An 18,956-nucleotide genomic window follows, 5' to 3' on the forward strand; every position below is an offset into this window, starting at 1 on the left:
GTGGTAGCGTAAACCGATGTATTGTTAACAACCTTGGGACTCGAGAGATGTCGTTGCTTCCCCTAGCGAAGCAGCTCCACCTCTCCCCCCGGTGGAGGATATGTCACTAACCTCCCTTTTCCAGCTTTGGTCCTCCATGGGACTTACGGGTTCGTCCTCCAAGGAGGTTTTGATTAACTACATCCGATTGGATGCCGCTGTCAAACAATCGTCGTCACTGTCAGAGATTGATCCTCTGTCTCTTGTCAACGTTGTGGTGTCAGAGGTATTCAATGCAGTATCACCCATCACCTCTTCCACTCCGAACTCTATGGTAGCTGACGACTTAGTTTCTCCCGTTCCTGTTCAACCTACGAGGGAGAAACTAAGTCCATCGTCAGTCTCTCCTGCTAGTGTTTCTTCGCCCTCGGGGGAGTTCACTTACAGAGATTCCTCTTCGGAGGACTGCAGAAGGTCAGCTTGCTGATCCAACAGCCCCCAGAGGGCGCATTCGTCGGAAGGCTCGCCTTCCTCTTCGCCAGAGAGGCCTTCCTTCACTTGCGGTGAGGAGGCGCCTCCTTGGTTCAACATCTTCGTTGCAGTCCACCGCAGAGGAGCCTCGAGACCAATCATCCATCACTGCTCCTGCATTGGTCCTTCAATGGAAGGTCGTCCTTTTAAAGGACACGTTGACCTTCCATCCTACAGACCTGCCGTCACCGTTTTTACATGGGCCTAACAAGGCTCCACCGAAGCACGCTATTGCGCGCCAACCACATACGCGCTCCATGCCAACGAGACCTGACGAACGCTCCTTAGTAGCTCGTTAGGCCCCATCACTAAACCCTAACACAGGGCATCAAGGGCGTATGCGCCAACATGCACATATGCTCCAACAGGAGCACAGCTCCATGACGTGCTATGCGCGCCCTCTTGCCCATATGCGCCCACATTCTCCTGCGCAAATTGTGCCCACGCGCCCTGCGCTTACGTGCCAACTTTCTCCTATGCGCCCACTCTCTCCTAAACGCCCGCGCCCAGCTGCTCGCCAGTACTCTCACACGCGCCAGGAAAAACCTGCGTGCCAGTAATCTACTGGAAGTAGTACTTCTGGGAAGTTGGCAATGCTGGCTTCTCCCACGCGCCAGCACGCTCGCCCCGCGCACGCTCGCCCCGCGCACGCTCGCCCATTCTCTCCAAAGGATGCACGCCAACATTCTCCCGTGCGCTAGGGATCTTTTTCCGGTGCACGAGCGCCCTACGGCTGGTATAGATGCATGCAAGCTCTCTCCGGCACGCCCGCGCACTCAACGTGTTAATCCTGCATGCCCGAGCGCGAATACTCTCCCGCTCCCGCGCGCCAACAGTCTCCCGCGCGCCAACTTTCTCCCGCGCGCCAACAGTCTCCCGCCCGCCAACAGTCTCCCGCCCGCCAACAGTCTCCCGCCCGCCAACAAACAGTGTCCCGCCCGCCAACAGTCTCCCTCGGGCGAGCCCCGATGTTCTCCCTCGCGCGAGACTACTGAACGACGCACGGCAAGGTCGCCATCACTTCATTCCCCTCCCCACAAGTGCATATCACCGCGCATTGTTGGAGAAGGGAAACATCCAGAGGGGTTCAGGATCCCAAAGCCACCGTAGGCGAACCCACCAATGATGGTGACTCCTCCCAGGGATCTTTCAATCCCTGTCCCTTCAAGGGGTATGTCTGACAGCGCGTCTGTCAGCCAACAGCCCTGGTTCGGTGCACTGATCAGAGCCGTAACGCAGACTTTCAAGCCTGTTTTCTCTGAATTGGGACACAGAACCATGGCTTCTTCTACCCCTTTGAAGAGAAAAAGAGGAGTTCCAGACGCGGTCACTTCCCCAAGGGCGAAACTGACTCCACACAGACTTTCGAGGCAGGTTCCTTCTTTTCCTCAGACTTTCTCTCCTTCCCTTTCGGACGAAGATTTCCCGTCCCCAAGGGAATCACGCAAAGAGAGACTTTCCCCCATCGCACCAATGGGGGAAACCTCGCCTCGCGCTGAGGGGTCTACTCAGTCGGGGATTGAAAGGAACATGCCACCCTCGTCAATGTTGGAGTCCTACATCCTTCCCAGGAAGGAATCTAAGGACTCCAAAACAATGCCGAAATCCTCTACTTGGACTAGGATGGAGCCAGCTTGCCCCTCAGGGAATGTCCTCCACTCTCCCCAAGAAGAGCCTTTGGGGATAGAAGGAGACTTCGCTGCAAGTCCTACAGCAGGAGGAGACCAGCAGGAGGAGACCAGCAGGAGTCAGAAAATGCATTGTGGCAAGTTCTGACTCTAATGAGGGCTCTCAACGGGTTTTCCGACCCAGAGATCCCTCCTCGATAGGGCAAGGACATGGTCTTGAATCGTGTCTTTGATACTCAGAAACCCTCCAAGACCAGTGCAGCAATGCCCTGGTCTCAAGGGGTTAAGAGTACCAGGGACAAGATCGCACAACAGCTCTCCGAGATGTCCTCCTCCAACTGTTCCGGTGCCACCAATAAAGTCAAAAACCTTTATTCCACGTACAGCAGAGGAGGTACTTCGAGATCCTGAAGGATCCTTGTTTAGCTCTTTCTCTTCACCACTCGCTGGAAGAGCTAACCAGGGGAGTCCCTCTTGAGAGACTCTCCAACCGGCAGGTCTCGTTCTCGGCAGCCGAGATCCTCAACCAGGAGAAAGTTGGGAAGTGTGCTATGCAAGCCAATTCAGGGCTCGATATCTGGTTGGGGACCTTAGTATCCTGATACGTTCTGAGGACTTCTCCAAAGAACATACCAGGAAAGCTATGGAAACCTTCCTTCTCTCAGGTACTCGCACGATCGAGTTTCTGGCCCACCAAGTCTCGAACTTGTGGGCAAATACCATCCTGAAACGTTGGGATGCAGTAGCTGAGAGATTCCATCAGAAGGTCCCTAGCACCGAGATCAATAGGCTCAGACATTCCTCCCTAGAGGGATCCGTCTTGTTCGAGCCTAAGCATGTGGAACATGCTGCTGAGAGGTGGAGGAAGTCTCAAGACTCCCTCCTTCATAGGGCTTTAACATCCAAGCCCTATAAGCCTCCAGCACCACAGCAGTCCCGTCCAGTCAAGACCACTATGACGACAACAGCAGCGAAGACCTTGGTGTCTAAGCCCTTTCCTGTCAAAGAAAGGAAAGGCAAAAAGTCCTCCAGGGAAGGCAAGAATCCTAGAGGGAGTAGCCGAGGCCGCAAACGCTAGAATAGGCAGTCCCCCTGCATGTCCACCAATGGGGGGATGCCTACAAAGTTGCTCAAACAGGTGGAAGCAACTTGGGGCCGATTCTTGGACAATCTCCGTGATCAGTCTAGGATATCGCGTCCCGTTCATAACATCTCTACCTCCCCTGACGACGAATCCAGTGTCATTGAACTCCCTTGCCATGGGATCAGCAAGGGGGCAAGCCCTTTGGGCAGAAGTCCAGACCCTGTTGAAGAAGGGCGCTCTCCAAGAGGTCCTCGACGGATCCCCAGGCTTCTTCAGTCGACTCTTTCTTGTAAAGAAGGCGTCTGGAGGCTGGAGACCAGTCATCGACCTCTCAGCTCTGAACAAGTTTGTCAAACAAACTCCGTTCAGCATGGAGACGGCAGACAATGTCAGACTAGCAGTAAGACCGCAAGACTTCATGTGCACACTTGGACCTAAAGGACGCGTACTTCCAGATCCCAGTCCATCCGTCTTCAAGGAGGTTAGACAACAGAAAGTACCAGTTCAAGGTTCTGTGCTTCGGTCTCTCCACAGCACCACAAGTCTTCACCCTAGTATCATCTTGGGCACACAGGATTGGCATCCGTTTCCTCCGTTATCTGGACGACGGGTTAATCCTAGCAGACTCGGTGTCAACCCTTCTTCAACACTGAGACAAACTTCTGAGACTTTGCCAAGATCTGGGGATCATGGTAAATCTCGAAGTCTTCATTGTTTCCCACTCAAAGACTGGTATACCTAGGCATGATTATAGACACCACTAAACACAAAGCTTTCCCATCAGACGACAGGATAGCAAGGATGAGGAAGGTCGCAAGACCTTTTCTCAGACGAGAAGAACTTCCGGCCCAATTATGGTTACGTCTCCTCGGTCACCTTTCATCGCTGGCCCGTCTAGTTCCCAATGGTCGCCTCAGGATGAGATCCCTCCAATGGCGACTCAAGTCCCAGTGGAATCAAGCGTACGACTCCCCGGACATCCAGATCCCCATGGGACCTGCGGAACTGACGGATCTCCAGTGGTGGGTGGCAGACGAGAACCTACGAAAAGGAGTGGATCTTCTCGTCCTCCCCCCGGATTTGATGCTGTTTTCGGATGCTTCAAAAAAAAAGGTGGGTGCCCCACGTGCTGCACCACATAACCTCAGGCCTCTGGTCAGAGTCAGAAAAGTACCTCCACATAAATCTCCTAGAGATGAAGGCCGTCTTTCTGGCCCTTCAACAGTTCCAACAGTACCTGGCAAGTCACTCTGTACAGTAGTGGCCTACATCAACAAACAAGGAGGTAGTTTTTCACAGCAACTATCTCATCTAGCAGTAGAGATACTTAGATGGGCCGAAATCCACTCGATACCATTATCGGCACACTTCATTCCGGGCAAAAGGAATGTGCTCGCCGACAAGCTGAGCAGAGTATCTCGGATAGTGAGTACCGAGTGGTCTTTGGATCATCTAGTACCCAACAGGGTCCTGACTTTGTGGGGTTCTCCGACTGTGGACCTCTTCGCAACGGCCCTGAACTTCAGGCTCCCGCTGTACTGTTCCCCAGTCCCAGACCCCAAGGCTCTCTGGCAAGATGCTTTCCAACAACGGTTGGACAACATCGACGTTTATGCCTTTCCCCCCCATTCTGTCTGATGAGGAGGGTACTCAACAAGACCAGAACATTGGTCAATCCTTCAATGACCCTCATAGCTCCGCTATGGCATCACGCAGAATGGTTCCCGGACCTTCTGCAACTCCTAACGGAGCCGCCAAGAGAACTCCCTCCACGACACAATCTACTCGCACAACCACATGCCAACATCTTCCACAAAGCCGTAGGTTCACTACAGCTTCACGCCTGGAGACTATCCAGCATCTTCTCTCTGAGAGAGGATTTTCGCAACAAGTTGCGATTGGGATGTCTGGACACCTGTGAAAGTAGTTCAGCAGCAGTCTACCAGGCAAAGTGGAAAGTCTTCTGTGGTTGGTGTCGTGGAAGGGGTATCTCTCCACTCGATGCCACTATTATTATTATTATTATTATTACTATCCAAGCTACAACCCTAGTTGGAAAAGCAAGATGCTATAAGCCCAGGGGCTCCAATAGGGAAAAATAGCCCAGTGAGGAAAGGAAATAAGTAAATAAATAAATGAAGAGAACAAATTAACAATAAATCATTCTAAAAACAGTAACAACGTCAAAACAGACATGTCATATATAAACTATTAACAGCATCAAAAACAAATATGTCATAAATAAACTATAAAAGACTCATGTCCGCCTGGTCAACAAAAAAGCATTTGCTCCAACTTTGAACTTTTGAAGTTCTACTGATTCAACCACCCGATTAGGAAGATCATTCCACAACTTGGTAACTGCTGGAATAAAACTTCTAGAGTACTGCGTAGTATTGAGCCTCGTGATGGAGAAGGCCTGGCTATTAGAATTAACTGCCTGCCTAGTATTACGAACAGGATAGAATTGTCCAGGGAGATCTGAATGTAAAGGATGGTCAGAGTTATGAAAAATCTTATGCAACATGCATAATGAACTAATTGAAGGACGGTGCCAGAGATTAATATCTAGACCAGGAATAAGAAATTTAATAGACCGTAAGTTTCTGTCCAACAAATCAAGATGAGAATCAGCAGCTGAAGACCAAACAGGAGAACAATACTCAAAACAAGGTAGAATGAAAGAATTAAAACACTTCTTCAGAATAGATTGATCACCAAAAATCTTGAAAGACTTTCTCAATAAGCCTATTTTCTGTGCAATTGAAGAAGACACAGACCTTATATGTTTTTCAAAAGTAAATTTACTGTCGAGAATCACACCTAAAATTTTGAAAGAGTCATACATATTTAAAGAAACATTATCAATACTGAGATCCGGATGTTGAGGAGCCACCGTCCTTGACCTACTTACAATCATACTTTGAGTTTTGTTAGGATTCAACTTCATACCCCATAATTTGCACCATGCACTAATTCTAGCTAAATCTCTATTAAGGGATTCACCAACCCTAGATCTACATTCAGGGGATGGAATTGATGCAAAGAGAGTAGCATCATCTGCATATGCAACAAGCTTGTTTTCTAGGCCAAACCACATGTCATGTTTATATAGTATGAAAAGTAATGGGCCAAGAACACTACCCTGTGGAACACCGGATATCACATTCCTATAATCACTATAGTGCCCATCAACAACAACTCTTTGAGATCTATTACTTAAAAAATCAATAATAATGCTAAGAAACAACCCACCCACTCCCAACTGTTTCAGTTTGAAAACAAGGGCCTCATGATTAACACGGTCAAAGGCAGCACTAAAATCAAGGCCAATCATACGAACTTCCCGACCACAATCAAGGGATTTCTGTACAGCATTGGAGATTGTAAGAAGGGCATCACATGCTCCAAGGCCTTTACAAAAACCAAATTGCAAACTAGGGAGTAGATGATTACCTTCAGCAAACCTATTAAGACGTTTTGCCAGAAGACGTTCAAAAACTTTAGATAATATGGGAGTTATGGAAATTGGGCGGTAATCAGTGGGACTTGAGCTACCACAAACACATTTACATAGAGGAGTAACATTCCAACAATAGCGGAGTTCCTCGTGTATTTGCGTGAAGAAATGTGCCTTTCAGTCTTGGCAGTGAAAGGCTATCGCTCAGCCTCAAGTCTCGCCTTCAGGCAGAAAGGAATGGACATTTCCTCATTGCTAGAACTTTCTCTACTCATAAGTACTTATGAACTTACCTGCCCTCAGTCGGAAGTGAGACCTCCCCCATGGAACGTGGTTCGAGTTCTCAGGTCTCTTAAGAGACCTCCCGATTAACCATTACGCCAGGCATCATATCGCCACCTAACCTGAAAGGCAGTATTCCTGCTAGCTTTGGCCTCGGCCAAGCGAGTCAGCAAACTTCATGGTCTCTCGTATGACATTGCCCATTCAAGGGGATTGGGGGAGGTGACGTTCAGCTTCGTCCCTGAGTTTATTACTAAGACTCAGAATCCAGGAGTAGCGGATCCTCAATTCGACTCCTTCCGGATTTCTAGTCTCCGTACTGTAACAGATGACCCAGACCATCTCTTACTATACCCAGTAAGGAGCTTGAGGCTGTACCTCAAAAGAACAGCCGCAGCCCATCCTCGTGTGCCATCACTATTCGTCAGCACAGGAAGGACTAAGAGGAGGGTCACCAAGAACACCATCTCTGCATGGATTTGCAGGGTCATTGACCTGGCACTGAATCCAGACCCTCCTCCATCACTTCTCCCCAGAGCACAGGATGTCAAGGGCATAGCTACATCCCTGGCCTTCAAAGGAAATTTTTCAGTGACGCAGGTTCTTCAAGCTGGGGTGTGGAAACGTCAAACAACGTTCACATTCCACTACCTGCAAGATGTGACCCACAGGAGACTCGATACGTTCTCTATCGGTCCTGTGGTGGCTGCACAACAACTGGTTTAAAACCTCAAGCTCCTTTTTTGGACAAGTAGCAGAAGGTTGAGGGCATTGTTACCCGGTTTTTGTCTGCATGAATGAAAAGGTTTAACTGGCCCTTATTCTTTTCTTCATCATCCCCTCTCTTGGGGACAGCAGCATCCTGTGTTCTCTGCATAGCTGACCTCAAACCTCTGCAGATAAACCATGCTCCCTTGTGTTCCTAGTATTAAGATTAATACCGTTACGTCCCCATACCCTGACAAGGTGGTATTGGGAAAGTCCCAGTCTACAAGTTTCCATCTAAAGAACTTCAGAACAACTTTCTAGGACGAGTCACACTTCTTCATACCTTCACACACAGCTTGCGTAGGTTTAGCGAGGTGCAGGGACTCCTTATTTCTTGGGTGCTTACACACTCAAATAAGGAGTCCCTTGGCAAAGCCGAAAGCCAGACTGGCTGGGATGTCCACCCTTCCTAATGGGTGAGTCACCCCTATTAAATAGCGTGGTTTGTATTCCCGTTATGGAACAAATGACAAATTCGTAGATAATTTGTATTTTTCCTAACTATACAAACCTTAGCTATTCAACCAAACTTGCCCGCCAGCGCTATCCCTGTTGAAGTCTTACCTCCAAGCAAAGTGAGCTCAAGCTCAGGTGTGTGAGGGGGGGGGGGGGGGGGGGGGTTAGCAAGCTACCCTCCCCTATTCCCGCTAACTAGCGGTGTGGGTAGTAAACCCTCGTTAGAAATTAATGGCTCGTCATTTCAGCTACGGCAAAAGTAATACCCCTATTAAATAGCAAAGGCTTGTATAGTTAGGAAAAATACAAATTATCTACGAATTTGTCATATTTATAAACTCCTTTCTCAGGTAAATCCCCGCCCTTAGAGGAATTGGATCCGGAGACAAAACAGTATTGGCGACGTCTAAGAACCAACGTTATGAAGCAAAACAACATTTTGAAAAAGGCCAAGAGACGTTGATAAGTATAGATTGAAATGTATAATTTTTATGTTATTACTATGATAGGGGAAGCCGATTATGTACAGGAAAGTTTTATAGCTGGAATAAAGGAAGGAAAATCTTACCTGTTCTTTTTTCATAATGACCACTTTTATTAAGAGTCCATAGTACTTAAAGCTTGTTACTTAATTAATTACCGTAGTTATTATTTCGTCGTCATCATCTCTTACGCCTATTGACGCAAAGGGCCTCTGTTAGATTTCGCCAGTCATCTCTTATCTCGAGCTTTTAAAATAATACCTCTCCATTCATCATCTCCTACTTCACACATCATAGTCCTCAGCCATGTAGGCCTGGATCTTCAAACTCTTTTAGTGCCTTGTGGAACCCAGTTAAAAGTTTAGTGAACTTATTTTTGTTATTATTATTTAGTGGTGTATTATTAATATTTAGGCATTTTTTGGGCTGGCTTGCATTTATTCCTATATGAGGTGCTAAAGCTGTTAAGAAATGGTCGATGACACTGGAAAGCTGTCTGAAAAGGTGGAAACAGAAGGACCTTAAAAAGGCTTTGTACTGTTTGGAGTTCATTGGTTTGTAGAAATTGCTTTTGTTTTATGAAGAAGCAATTATGATATTGAGAAAAATTTATAAAGCATAATAATTGTAATACAGTACACAGCCTTTTCCTGACCTGTTTACATATTTATTTACTTCTTAAAAAATTCCAGTGAGAGCCATATATTCAAGTATAATATTAACTAGTGAAGATTATGAAAATACTCAGGATGTATGAAGTATGTTGCTCTTGCATAGTTTTTCTTGTTTTTTTATGATATAATCACTTATGGTCAAGTTTTTATTTCAGAATTTGAAGCATTATTAATTTGGCTTAAAGAAAAGCTTCATGGCAGTCTCTTGGTTGATAAACAAACTTGACATCGTTAGTAATTTGAATTCAAGTCTTAAGTTAAGAGACCAGTATATTTAGCATTATGAAGATGGACTGCTGCTCTATATTACAAGAATACTTTTAGGAACTGATGCAATATCAGTGTATAAAAAAACCCTTTCAACCAGATGTTCCTGATGATAATCGACAAGAAATTGAGGTCAGTACAATATATATTTTATGTCTGAGGAATTTAAATAGTATGCCATTTATAAGATAAATATATGCAAAGTGTTCGAGCAAGGTGAAACCATTGCATCAATGCGCATGTGCAAAGTGCCACCATACTATGAACTAGTCTGAGGAACCTTGTTCATTTTTAGAGTGAAAAACGTTTGGAGGAGGTTACCATGCCATCTCGGTCCCATTATTCTGTATGTAACTACAGTTTTTTGTTGTCTGTCTTTTTTGTTATTCTTTTCATTTGGGCATTTCACTTTTTAATGAAGTGTTCATCTCTTTGCCCATTTTTTAAATCTTCTGAATCCTATAAAGGCTACTGATATTTTACTGTTTAGGCATTTTAAACAGAACTGAGTTAGAATACATATCTCTTAGATATCCGAGGTCTCTTGTTGTGTAAATTTTCTTAAAACCCTTCTTGTTATGCAAATCTTTACCTAAGTACTTTCAGCATGAAATTTGGCTATGGAATCACATTAGGTATAATTGTAACTAGTTTGTGTTGTGTACATAGTAATTACGGTTATGATTATATTTTTGTGGTTACATTCTTATATCTAGAAGTTATTCCAATGGTTTAGACTAGGACTTGAGTATTTTCCTAAGTTCTTCCACTCTCCCCACCCCTCGCTTCCATTTTCTCATAATCTTTTGTTTGTTCTGGTTCTGAGTCCTTGTTTAAGGGTCATATTGCAAGTTTTATGACACACTCTAGATAGCTTTATAGATTTTTTGAGCATTCCAGAGGCCCCAAGTGCATTCCGTTCTGACTTTTTTCATTAATTGATTTTGGTTTCTTACTGAAACGTTTAGAAAAGTGATTTTGACGAAGGAAAAATCTATTTCTGGGCTCGACCTGTGTCGCTCCATGAAATGCTCCTCTAGCACCATTTCTAAGGCCTAATTATTGCTGAAAATACCAGAGAAAAAGAGATGCATGGAATGCCAGGAATAAACCTAGCTCGCTCAATCTATGAGTGTTGGTATAGAAAACTGGGGCGTGATTGAACCACAACCATAGATCCCTCACTAATTAGACCTCCCCTTCATCAACATCCCCCCTCTCTACCCGTACATCTGCCCACCCCTTATCCACTTTCCTCCTCAGCACTTGCGTTGGTCAGACATGTTTTGTTTTGCTCTGTGTTGTTTTGTGTTTTTTGGAAGATGTCCGACGTTTTAGAGATCCCAGCTCCCATGTTGAGTATTATATCTGTCTGTTTGGGATTTCTAGGTAGCGACACTTATTATTCTTAACCGTGTTTGGTTTTTTGTTTTCACCGCTGGTTGTTTCCTTTCGGGGGATCGCCGCGGCCATTGTGTGTCATTTCCTCATGATCTCTTTGTTTATCGGGTTTGCATTTAGTTCCTCATACTATTTGTGAGTCCTTGTATATGTTTTGGACATCTATTTCATATTTTGACATGATCACTCTTTAGCCTTATTAAACTTATGTACAATAACTACTAATCATGGTCTTCATATGAAGTTGTCTTTTATGAAGAAGATTAGACTGTTGAGCCTTTTTTTGATAGTCTGATTTCCTCACTGGACTATTTGTTCCTGTTGGAGTCCTTGGGCTTATAGCATCTTGCTTTTCCAACTAGGGTTGTAGCTTAGCTTTTAATAGTAATAATAATACAGGAAATTACTTTAACATCTGTAAATTCCTTTAGCTGAAAGTAGGAATGAATGATTTTAAGTTCTTTGGCGGCATCCTGACATAAGAAAGTAGGAATGATCGCGCCTGTAGATATATCTCGGTATAAAAAAAAAAGAGTTTTCTCATACAGTACATGCCAAATCTTACACGCAATCGAATATATTATCCAATTTAAAAACAAATACTTAAGATATAAAATTGGATGTCAACCCCCATCTAAACTTTAATTATGGAAGGGAAGTAGTTTTAATAGACCTATATAAATTTACGGAAGAGGAGATATTGGTCATGTGTTCATTAACAGTGTGGAATGTGCATAAGGTTGCTGGGATATCAGTGATTATCCTTAATTTCTAGGATGCTGATATACCTTTCTACATTGTGATTGAAAATGAAAGAATTAAAGTTCTTCTTTCTAAGCAGAAGCCACTACTGTACAATGTTTCAGTTGTTTCAAATGTGGATACCCTTCTAAAGTCTGCAATAATGAAAAACTGTGTTGCACTTTTTCCGAACATTACCCTGGAGAGTGTACACTTGAGGCCAAGCGCTTAAACTGTAATTTGAATCATAAATCTACTGACAGGAGTTGGCCTCAATATAAGTTAGAAGAGGCTGCCCTCAATAAATCCAGTATTGAACCTATAAGAGTGGGGCATGCTAAGAGACTATTAAATGAATAAATAAGCTATGCCAAGGCACTGAAACCAGGAGGAAAATTGCTGCAGGAGACATCTAGCCCACCTATTACTGCCAGTAGTTCACAAAAGAGAAATGCGACATCTGGTAATATGCTGCATGATGGGGCAAGAATATCGCCTCCTAAGGGTTTGCCCACCTCTGTTAAACGTTTGTCCCCCTTTACAAAAGAAAATACTAACCACTCTCAGGCTCTATCTTTACCTGATTTGATGGAGGTTTCACTCAAAACAGAGTTATCTGGTGCACCTGTAGTGAGGAAGATGACGAAACCTGATAAATCACCACCTCTTAATTAGCAGAGAGACCTCCATCTTTCTCACCCCCTTCCATTAACAACACCAAAGTTATGACATCAAATAAATATGATGTCTTGTCTGTTGATATTTCAGATCAACAAAAAACAAAAACTTAAATCAATTAAAAATTCAAGTTGAGGTCCACCATCCCCTTCAGCAATTATGCCAAAAGAACATGAAAAAGGCCAATGTAAAACCTTATTTATCAAGACCCTCTTTTAAGAAGCCTACAGGAAATAATGTTAAACCAAAAACTGCCAATGGGAAGACCTCATCTAAGATATCTTCTAGAAAAGAAACCATAGATTTTCCTCCATTTTGCAATGGAATTGACAGGGTCTTAGGGCCAAATATGAAGAACTTAAGTGCTTAATTCATGAACATTCCCCCATAATTGTATGTCTACAGGAGAGCAATCTTGATAATAATACTCCATGTCCTTGTGAAATATTAGCTCTAGGACACTATATGATGACCGAGTAGGAAGCCATGGTGGATGTCTTATATACGTTCTTCATTCATTCATTCATTTTAGATTGCCTTGCCGTATGCAAGACATGGGCGTTTGCGTTGGCAGCCCATAATACGTTCGTCTTGATGTTCCCCAAATATCTTCGTCTATTTGTACACCTCTGGAGGCAGTGGTTGTACAGATTGATATAGGAAGAAAATATACAATTTGCTCTCTGTACTTACCTTCAAATGATAACATTTTGTATGATAATTTAGTAGAGGTGATTCTACAACACTCCGGCGTCAATGACCTTAGATGTCAGGATGCCTGAAAACTTTAAATCAATCAATCTACAACACTCTCAACCTTTTCTTTTACTTGGAGATATTAATGGTAGACATCCTTTATGGAGTGATATTTCAGCAAACACGAGGAGCAATATTATGTCATCAATTAGGGAAAATGAGGATATGGGACTCCTTAATACAGGAGAGCCCACACACTCTCATGTCCAGACAGGTACCCCGTCATGCATTGATCTTTCATTGGATAACAAGGTCTACACTAGTTGCGCATGTGCTCTCATCCATACACTGCTGGGGCTCACCAAGCAGGTAGAACATAGTTCTACACAGCAGTTGCTACTATAGAAGTCTTCAGATTATTGGCTCCTGCCGCCTTCCACTTGGATTTGGAACAGAACTCAAGAAATATAATCTTCCGGCATTATTTTTCCCCCAACTTCTCTCCACGAGTTGGGGAGCTTGTCGGATCACTTACATGGTTTCGGGTTCCGATTCCTTGTAATTCTCGCTCCTTCACGCCTGCATAGGTCAACAGTCTCGTAAGATGTAACCGCTCGGGATTATTCCTTTTCATCCCCAATTGCTCTAGGGGATTGAATCAGCTTACGTTTACAGATTATAGCAAACAGATTCGAGGAATCTTTTTGTAAGCAACTTTTGTAAGCAACTTCTCAACCTTGGGATTCTCCTCTGGTAAGGTTATATACGGTTAACCCACAGCTTGACCTTGGTCATGTTCGTCAGCGCTTTGACGACGACGCTCTCCCTCAACCTGAGTTCACTCAGCCAGCGGTAGGAATGCAAAGTCCGAAGCATCAGCCTGATGTTTTCTTAGGGGTAACTCCTTTCTTGTCCTCGAGTTAGGTTTACTCCGTAGTGGCTGTGATCCCCTCCTATGAGTTCTAAGTTCTCTTCTCTTATTCATCCACCCTATCTCGTCCTGTCAACAGGACTCCTTCAGTCCCTTTAGCAAATCCTATTGATGGATCGTACATAACCCCTCGGCAAACTCCCGCGCGAGTACTGTATTGGGGATCGATGGACATGGAACTCCTGCTCTTGAACAGGTCATCCAAGTGCAACAAAGAGCTTCCTATAGCAATAGCTCACAAAAACACGAGTTGGTAGCGAACGCCACCAAGTGACCTTGGTCAACTACAGGGTCAGAGAATCTGAGGTTTGAGGGCGGGTGTCTATAATCTACACGAATCCGGACAATCTTTATGGACTAAGGTGTTATGTCATCATTGCACGACTACATTTTTTATCAAAGAATCTCCGAGCTTCTACAGTCAATTTCCTCTTTAAGGAAGTATCTAAAAATCATACAGGCAATACCAGTTCAACGTGCAGTGCTTCGGTCTTTTGACAGCACTTCAGGTTTTCACAAGAATTTTTACCCTAGTGTCAAGCTGGGCCTACAGGATCAGCATCTGTCTCCTAAGACTCTGGGACTACTGGCTGATCCTAGCAGATTCTTTGGCTTCCCTTCTTCAACACTGAGACAAACTTCTCAAATTTTGCTGTGATCTGAGGAGTTTGGTAAAGCTTGAGAAGTAATCCTTGCTTCCTTATCGGAGACTGGTATACCTAGGCATGATCAGTAACGCCACCTGTAGAAAGTCTTCCATCAGACGATGGGGTCCAGAGGCGGAAGAAAGTGGCAAGTCTCTTCCTTCAACAAGACGCGCTCCCAGCCAGCAGTGGTTATGTTTCATAGGTCGCCGATTGACTCTTAAGTCTGTCTAGTCCACAACAGACTCCTACAAATCCAATCTCGTCAGTGGTGGTTCAGCACAAGAGCTCTCCCAGATACACGGGTCTGTATGGGACCAGAGCGGAAAACAGACCTGAGATGGTTCTTGTCAGACAAGATTCTCTGCCGAGGGGTCAACCTCCTCGTCCCTCCCCCGGAATTAATGGGGTTGGGGTTGGCCCCACATGCTGTACCACACGTCCTCCAGGCTCTGGTCACAGTTCAAGAGGTACCAGCACATAAATCTCTTAGAGACAAGGGCAGTCTTCCTAGCCCTACGGCAGTTCCATCAGTTCCTGGCGCATCACTCGGTGGTGTTGGTGAGCGCCAACACCACAGTAGTGGCTTACGTAGACAATCAAGGCGGTGCCTTTTTGCAGCTACTTTGCCATCTAGCAAGGGTATGCTAAGATGAGCGGAAGACAACTCGGTGACCCTATCAGCTCGCTTCATTCTGGACAAAAGGAATGTGCTCCCGGATATCTGAGCAGAACAACTTGGATAGTGGCCTCCGAGTTGTCTTTGAATCATCCAGTGGCCAACAAAGTCCTGACTTTGTGGGGTTCCCCGACAGTGGACCTATTCGCAACATCCCTGAACAACAGGCTCCTGCTCTTACTGTTCACCAGTCTTGGATTCCCAGGCCCTAAGGCAGGAAGCATTCCAGCAATGGTGGGGTAACATCGACGTGTACACCTTTCCCGTTCTGCCTGATAAGAAGGGTGCTCAACAAGGTAAGATCATCTGCAGACCTAGCAATGACCCCCATAGTTTTGCTATGGCATCATGCAGAAGGGTTCCCAGACCTTCTTCAATCCCAAGAGAACTCCCCCCACAACTTGACCTCCTCAGCCACCACACATGAACATCTTCCACAAAGTCGTAGGACCCCTACATTTTCACACAAGGAGACTATCCAGCATCCTCTTACACAGATTTTTTTTGCAACAAGTTGAAAATAGGATGTTCCGGATATCTCCGGAAATCTTCATCTGCCGTTTACCAGGCTAAGTAGACTGCCTTGTGTGGTGGGTGTTGTGGATGGAGTATCTCTCTCTTTGATGTCACTCTCCAGCATAGCAGAGTTCCTTGAATACCTTCAGGAGGAGATACTCCTCTCGACGGTGAAAGACTTCTGCTCGAGCTTGAGCCTCGCCTTTAGGCTGAGAAGAGTTAACGTTTCCTCTTCGTTGGTATTGTCTCTCCTTATACGGAGTTTTGAGCTTATCTGTCCTCAGTTGGAAGTTAGACCTCTTCCAGAGAATGTGGTTCGCATCCTTTGATCCCCAAAGAGTGCCCCTACGATCCATGACGCCAAGCATTAGATCTTCACCTAACATTGAAGATGGTTTTCTTGCTCGCATTGGCTTAAGCTAAGAGACTTTCTTATGATATCTTCCTTTCTAGGTGATGGGGAGAGGTAATGCTTGGCTTTATCCCTGAGCTTATTGCCAAGAGGCAATCCAAGAATAGCGGATCCTAAATTTGGGCCTTTTTGGTTTGAGTGTCTTCGTAATGTAACTGATGATCCAGATCAACTGCTGCTTTGTCCAGGGAGGAGTTGAAGATTCTACCTCAAGAGAACCAGAGGAGCTCCCCACGAGTGTCAGCAGAGACGTTCTCCATTGGCCTTGTGCTGGCTACACAACAAATGGTTTAAACACCTCGGGCTCCTTCATGGACAAGTAGCAGATGGTGGAGGGCAGAGTTACTTAGGATTTAAGTCTGGTATGAATGATGTGAATGGCTGGCTCTTTTTTTCTTTCATATACTCCTTTTTTAGGGAACAGCACCTAAGGTACTCCGCAAGCTGGCCTCCTCTATCTGCAGTTAAAACAGTTTCCCTTGTGTAACCTGGTAGAGATACATACTTGTTACATCCCTATACCCCCTGATGTGATATGGTTGGGAAACATCTATGGTTGATTCAAAGATTCCTATATTTCTCTAAGAATTCTTACCTAGATTAGTCACACTGCTAGTATCACACCATAACAGATTGCGCAGGTCTCTAACCGTACTTCCCATGCAATTTAGCGAGGTGTCAGGGTTTCTCCCTGTTACGTGCCGAGCACGTACGGGAAAACCCAGGGTCGGAAACCAGCCAGTTGGTTCAGACTTCCACCCACCTAAAGGGTGAGTCTTCCCTAAAAGATATTTAAGGTTCGTATTCTGGTGTAGGAACAAATGACAAATGCGGAAGTAATTTGTATTTTTCCTGACCATACAAACCTGTAGGTCTTTATACAAATTGGCTCGCCATCATCTATCCCTCAGTAAGTCCTGCTTGCAAGCGATGATAGAATACATGTGTGAGCGGGGTAGACACCCCCCCCCCCCCCCCTAACTAGCGGTGAAGTAGTCACATCTTGCTAAGTCCTACGGCTGGTTTCAGCTTTGCCGAAAGTATACAGTATTCCCTAATAAAGAACTACAGGTTTATGTGGTTAGGAAAAATACAAGTTTCTTCTAAATTTATCAATTTAATAATGTCCATAATCCTTTAGTTACCGTTATTTTGTAGGAGAATGTCACTACATTTTTCTAAATTTCAAATTTTGTCTAAATATCTCAAAAATTGACAAAGAAAACAGAAAGGGTATTATAAAAATGCATACAATTTGTAAACCTTTAATGTAACAACATCACAGCATTCAACATTTCATATATCATTATATTTTTGCATGTACTATATACACAGTATATATATACACACTCAGACACACAAGGTTCAGAAACTAAAATGTGTTGACGGAAAAAATAAACCTTTTATTTTTACTTATTAAATGACCTAGATGGCAGAACAACTAAGTGTTGAATATTTGTAGAAACTAGCCAAGTAATGACTAGTAATGGGGGAAATATCTCCCATGATCAGTTTATCTGTTGATTTCCACTGCTGAACTCTCACATTCTTAAGCCCTGTCCACACAATCGAGCATGCCAGGCGAGAAAACAGTGATACCAGGCCACAATAGTTAGTGAAAATGAGGGTTGATGACGTCAGAAGCGGGAAAACTAAAGGCAGGGATCTGGCAACACTGTATGATGCCAGATCCCTGTCTGGTTTTCCCGCTTCTGACGTCATTACCCTTCATTCTTACTAACTATTGTGGTCTGGTATCACTGTTTGCCCGTCGGCCATGCATGATTGTGTGGACAGGGCTTTAGGTACTCTACTTTCCATTATAATCTGCACTACAAATTTTGTCTATTGTTCTATTGTCTCCTTTATTCTGAAAGAAATTGTCTACGATCTTGGAGTGAAGTGTATTGTAGATGAAATTTCTAGTATTTGAGATTTTCAATTGACAAATCTGTTACCTTCACTATAGCCACAATGTTTCTTTCCATTCAAGAGTTCACCAGCAGTTAATTTGGCTGTGGTCTTTAGATACTTTGAGCGATTGGGTTCAATTACTTGAAAGCAGATGAGAGTTTGGAAGGAAAAGGAAAAGAGAAAAGAGGAAGACATGACTTGAGACAAGGACGATGACAGTGGTTTAAGTTCTAGATTGGTTATCCAGTTTACAGATGTGATATAAAGTAGATCTAAATGGAGAGACAAGGGATAGCCATCAGGATCATTGGGTCTAGTCATTGAATCCCTGTAGGAGCTTTGGATGTATTAAACATGAAAGTGACTCCGCATAAGTTACAAGACAATGCAAATAACAGTTTTCATGAAGCAAACAGAATTCCTCCAAAATTTAAACAATTTAATTTGTAGGAGCTATTTGAGGTAGAGACATTCCAGTATCCTTGGGCATGAAGGATGCGTACCTCCACGTATTAAGGTTGGTGATAATGACATTTATAGTACTTAAGCAGTTCAGCACACTCCCCTTACTAATAACTTTTTCATGACTATAAGTGGGTATTCAGCTCTTAGTTGTTCTAAGCATCAAGGTCAAAGTAAAAACATAGGCTTGTATTTATGGAATATGATTACTGTACTTTTGTTTTCCAATTTGCTTTATCAATTTAAGTGTTATCAACTTTTATTGTGTTGA

General features: G+C 44.2%; 1 protein-coding gene across 1 annotated transcript in view; it reads left to right on the top strand.

Annotated features, from left to right (window-relative positions):
- The window catches only part of mRpL54 (mitochondrial ribosomal protein L54), a 58,961-nt gene extending 50,206 nt beyond the window's left edge, over positions 1 to 8,755 (top strand). Inside the window, exon 4 of the mRNA XM_068390232.1 lies at positions 8,539 to 8,755. Within this exon, the coding sequence (XP_068246333.1) occupies positions 8,539 to 8,651 (113 nt within the window). The 3' untranslated portion in view covers positions 8,652 to 8,755. The remainder of the gene's footprint in view (positions 1 to 8,538) is intronic.
- The last annotated feature ends 10,201 nt before the right edge of the window (positions 8,756 to 18,956 follow it).

The sequence above is a fragment of the Palaemon carinicauda genome, chromosome 17 (genome assembly GCF_036898095.1).
Source record: "Palaemon carinicauda isolate YSFRI2023 chromosome 17, ASM3689809v2, whole genome shotgun sequence".
Classification (NCBI taxonomy): Eukaryota; Metazoa; Arthropoda; class Malacostraca; order Decapoda; family Palaemonidae; genus Palaemon; species Palaemon carinicauda.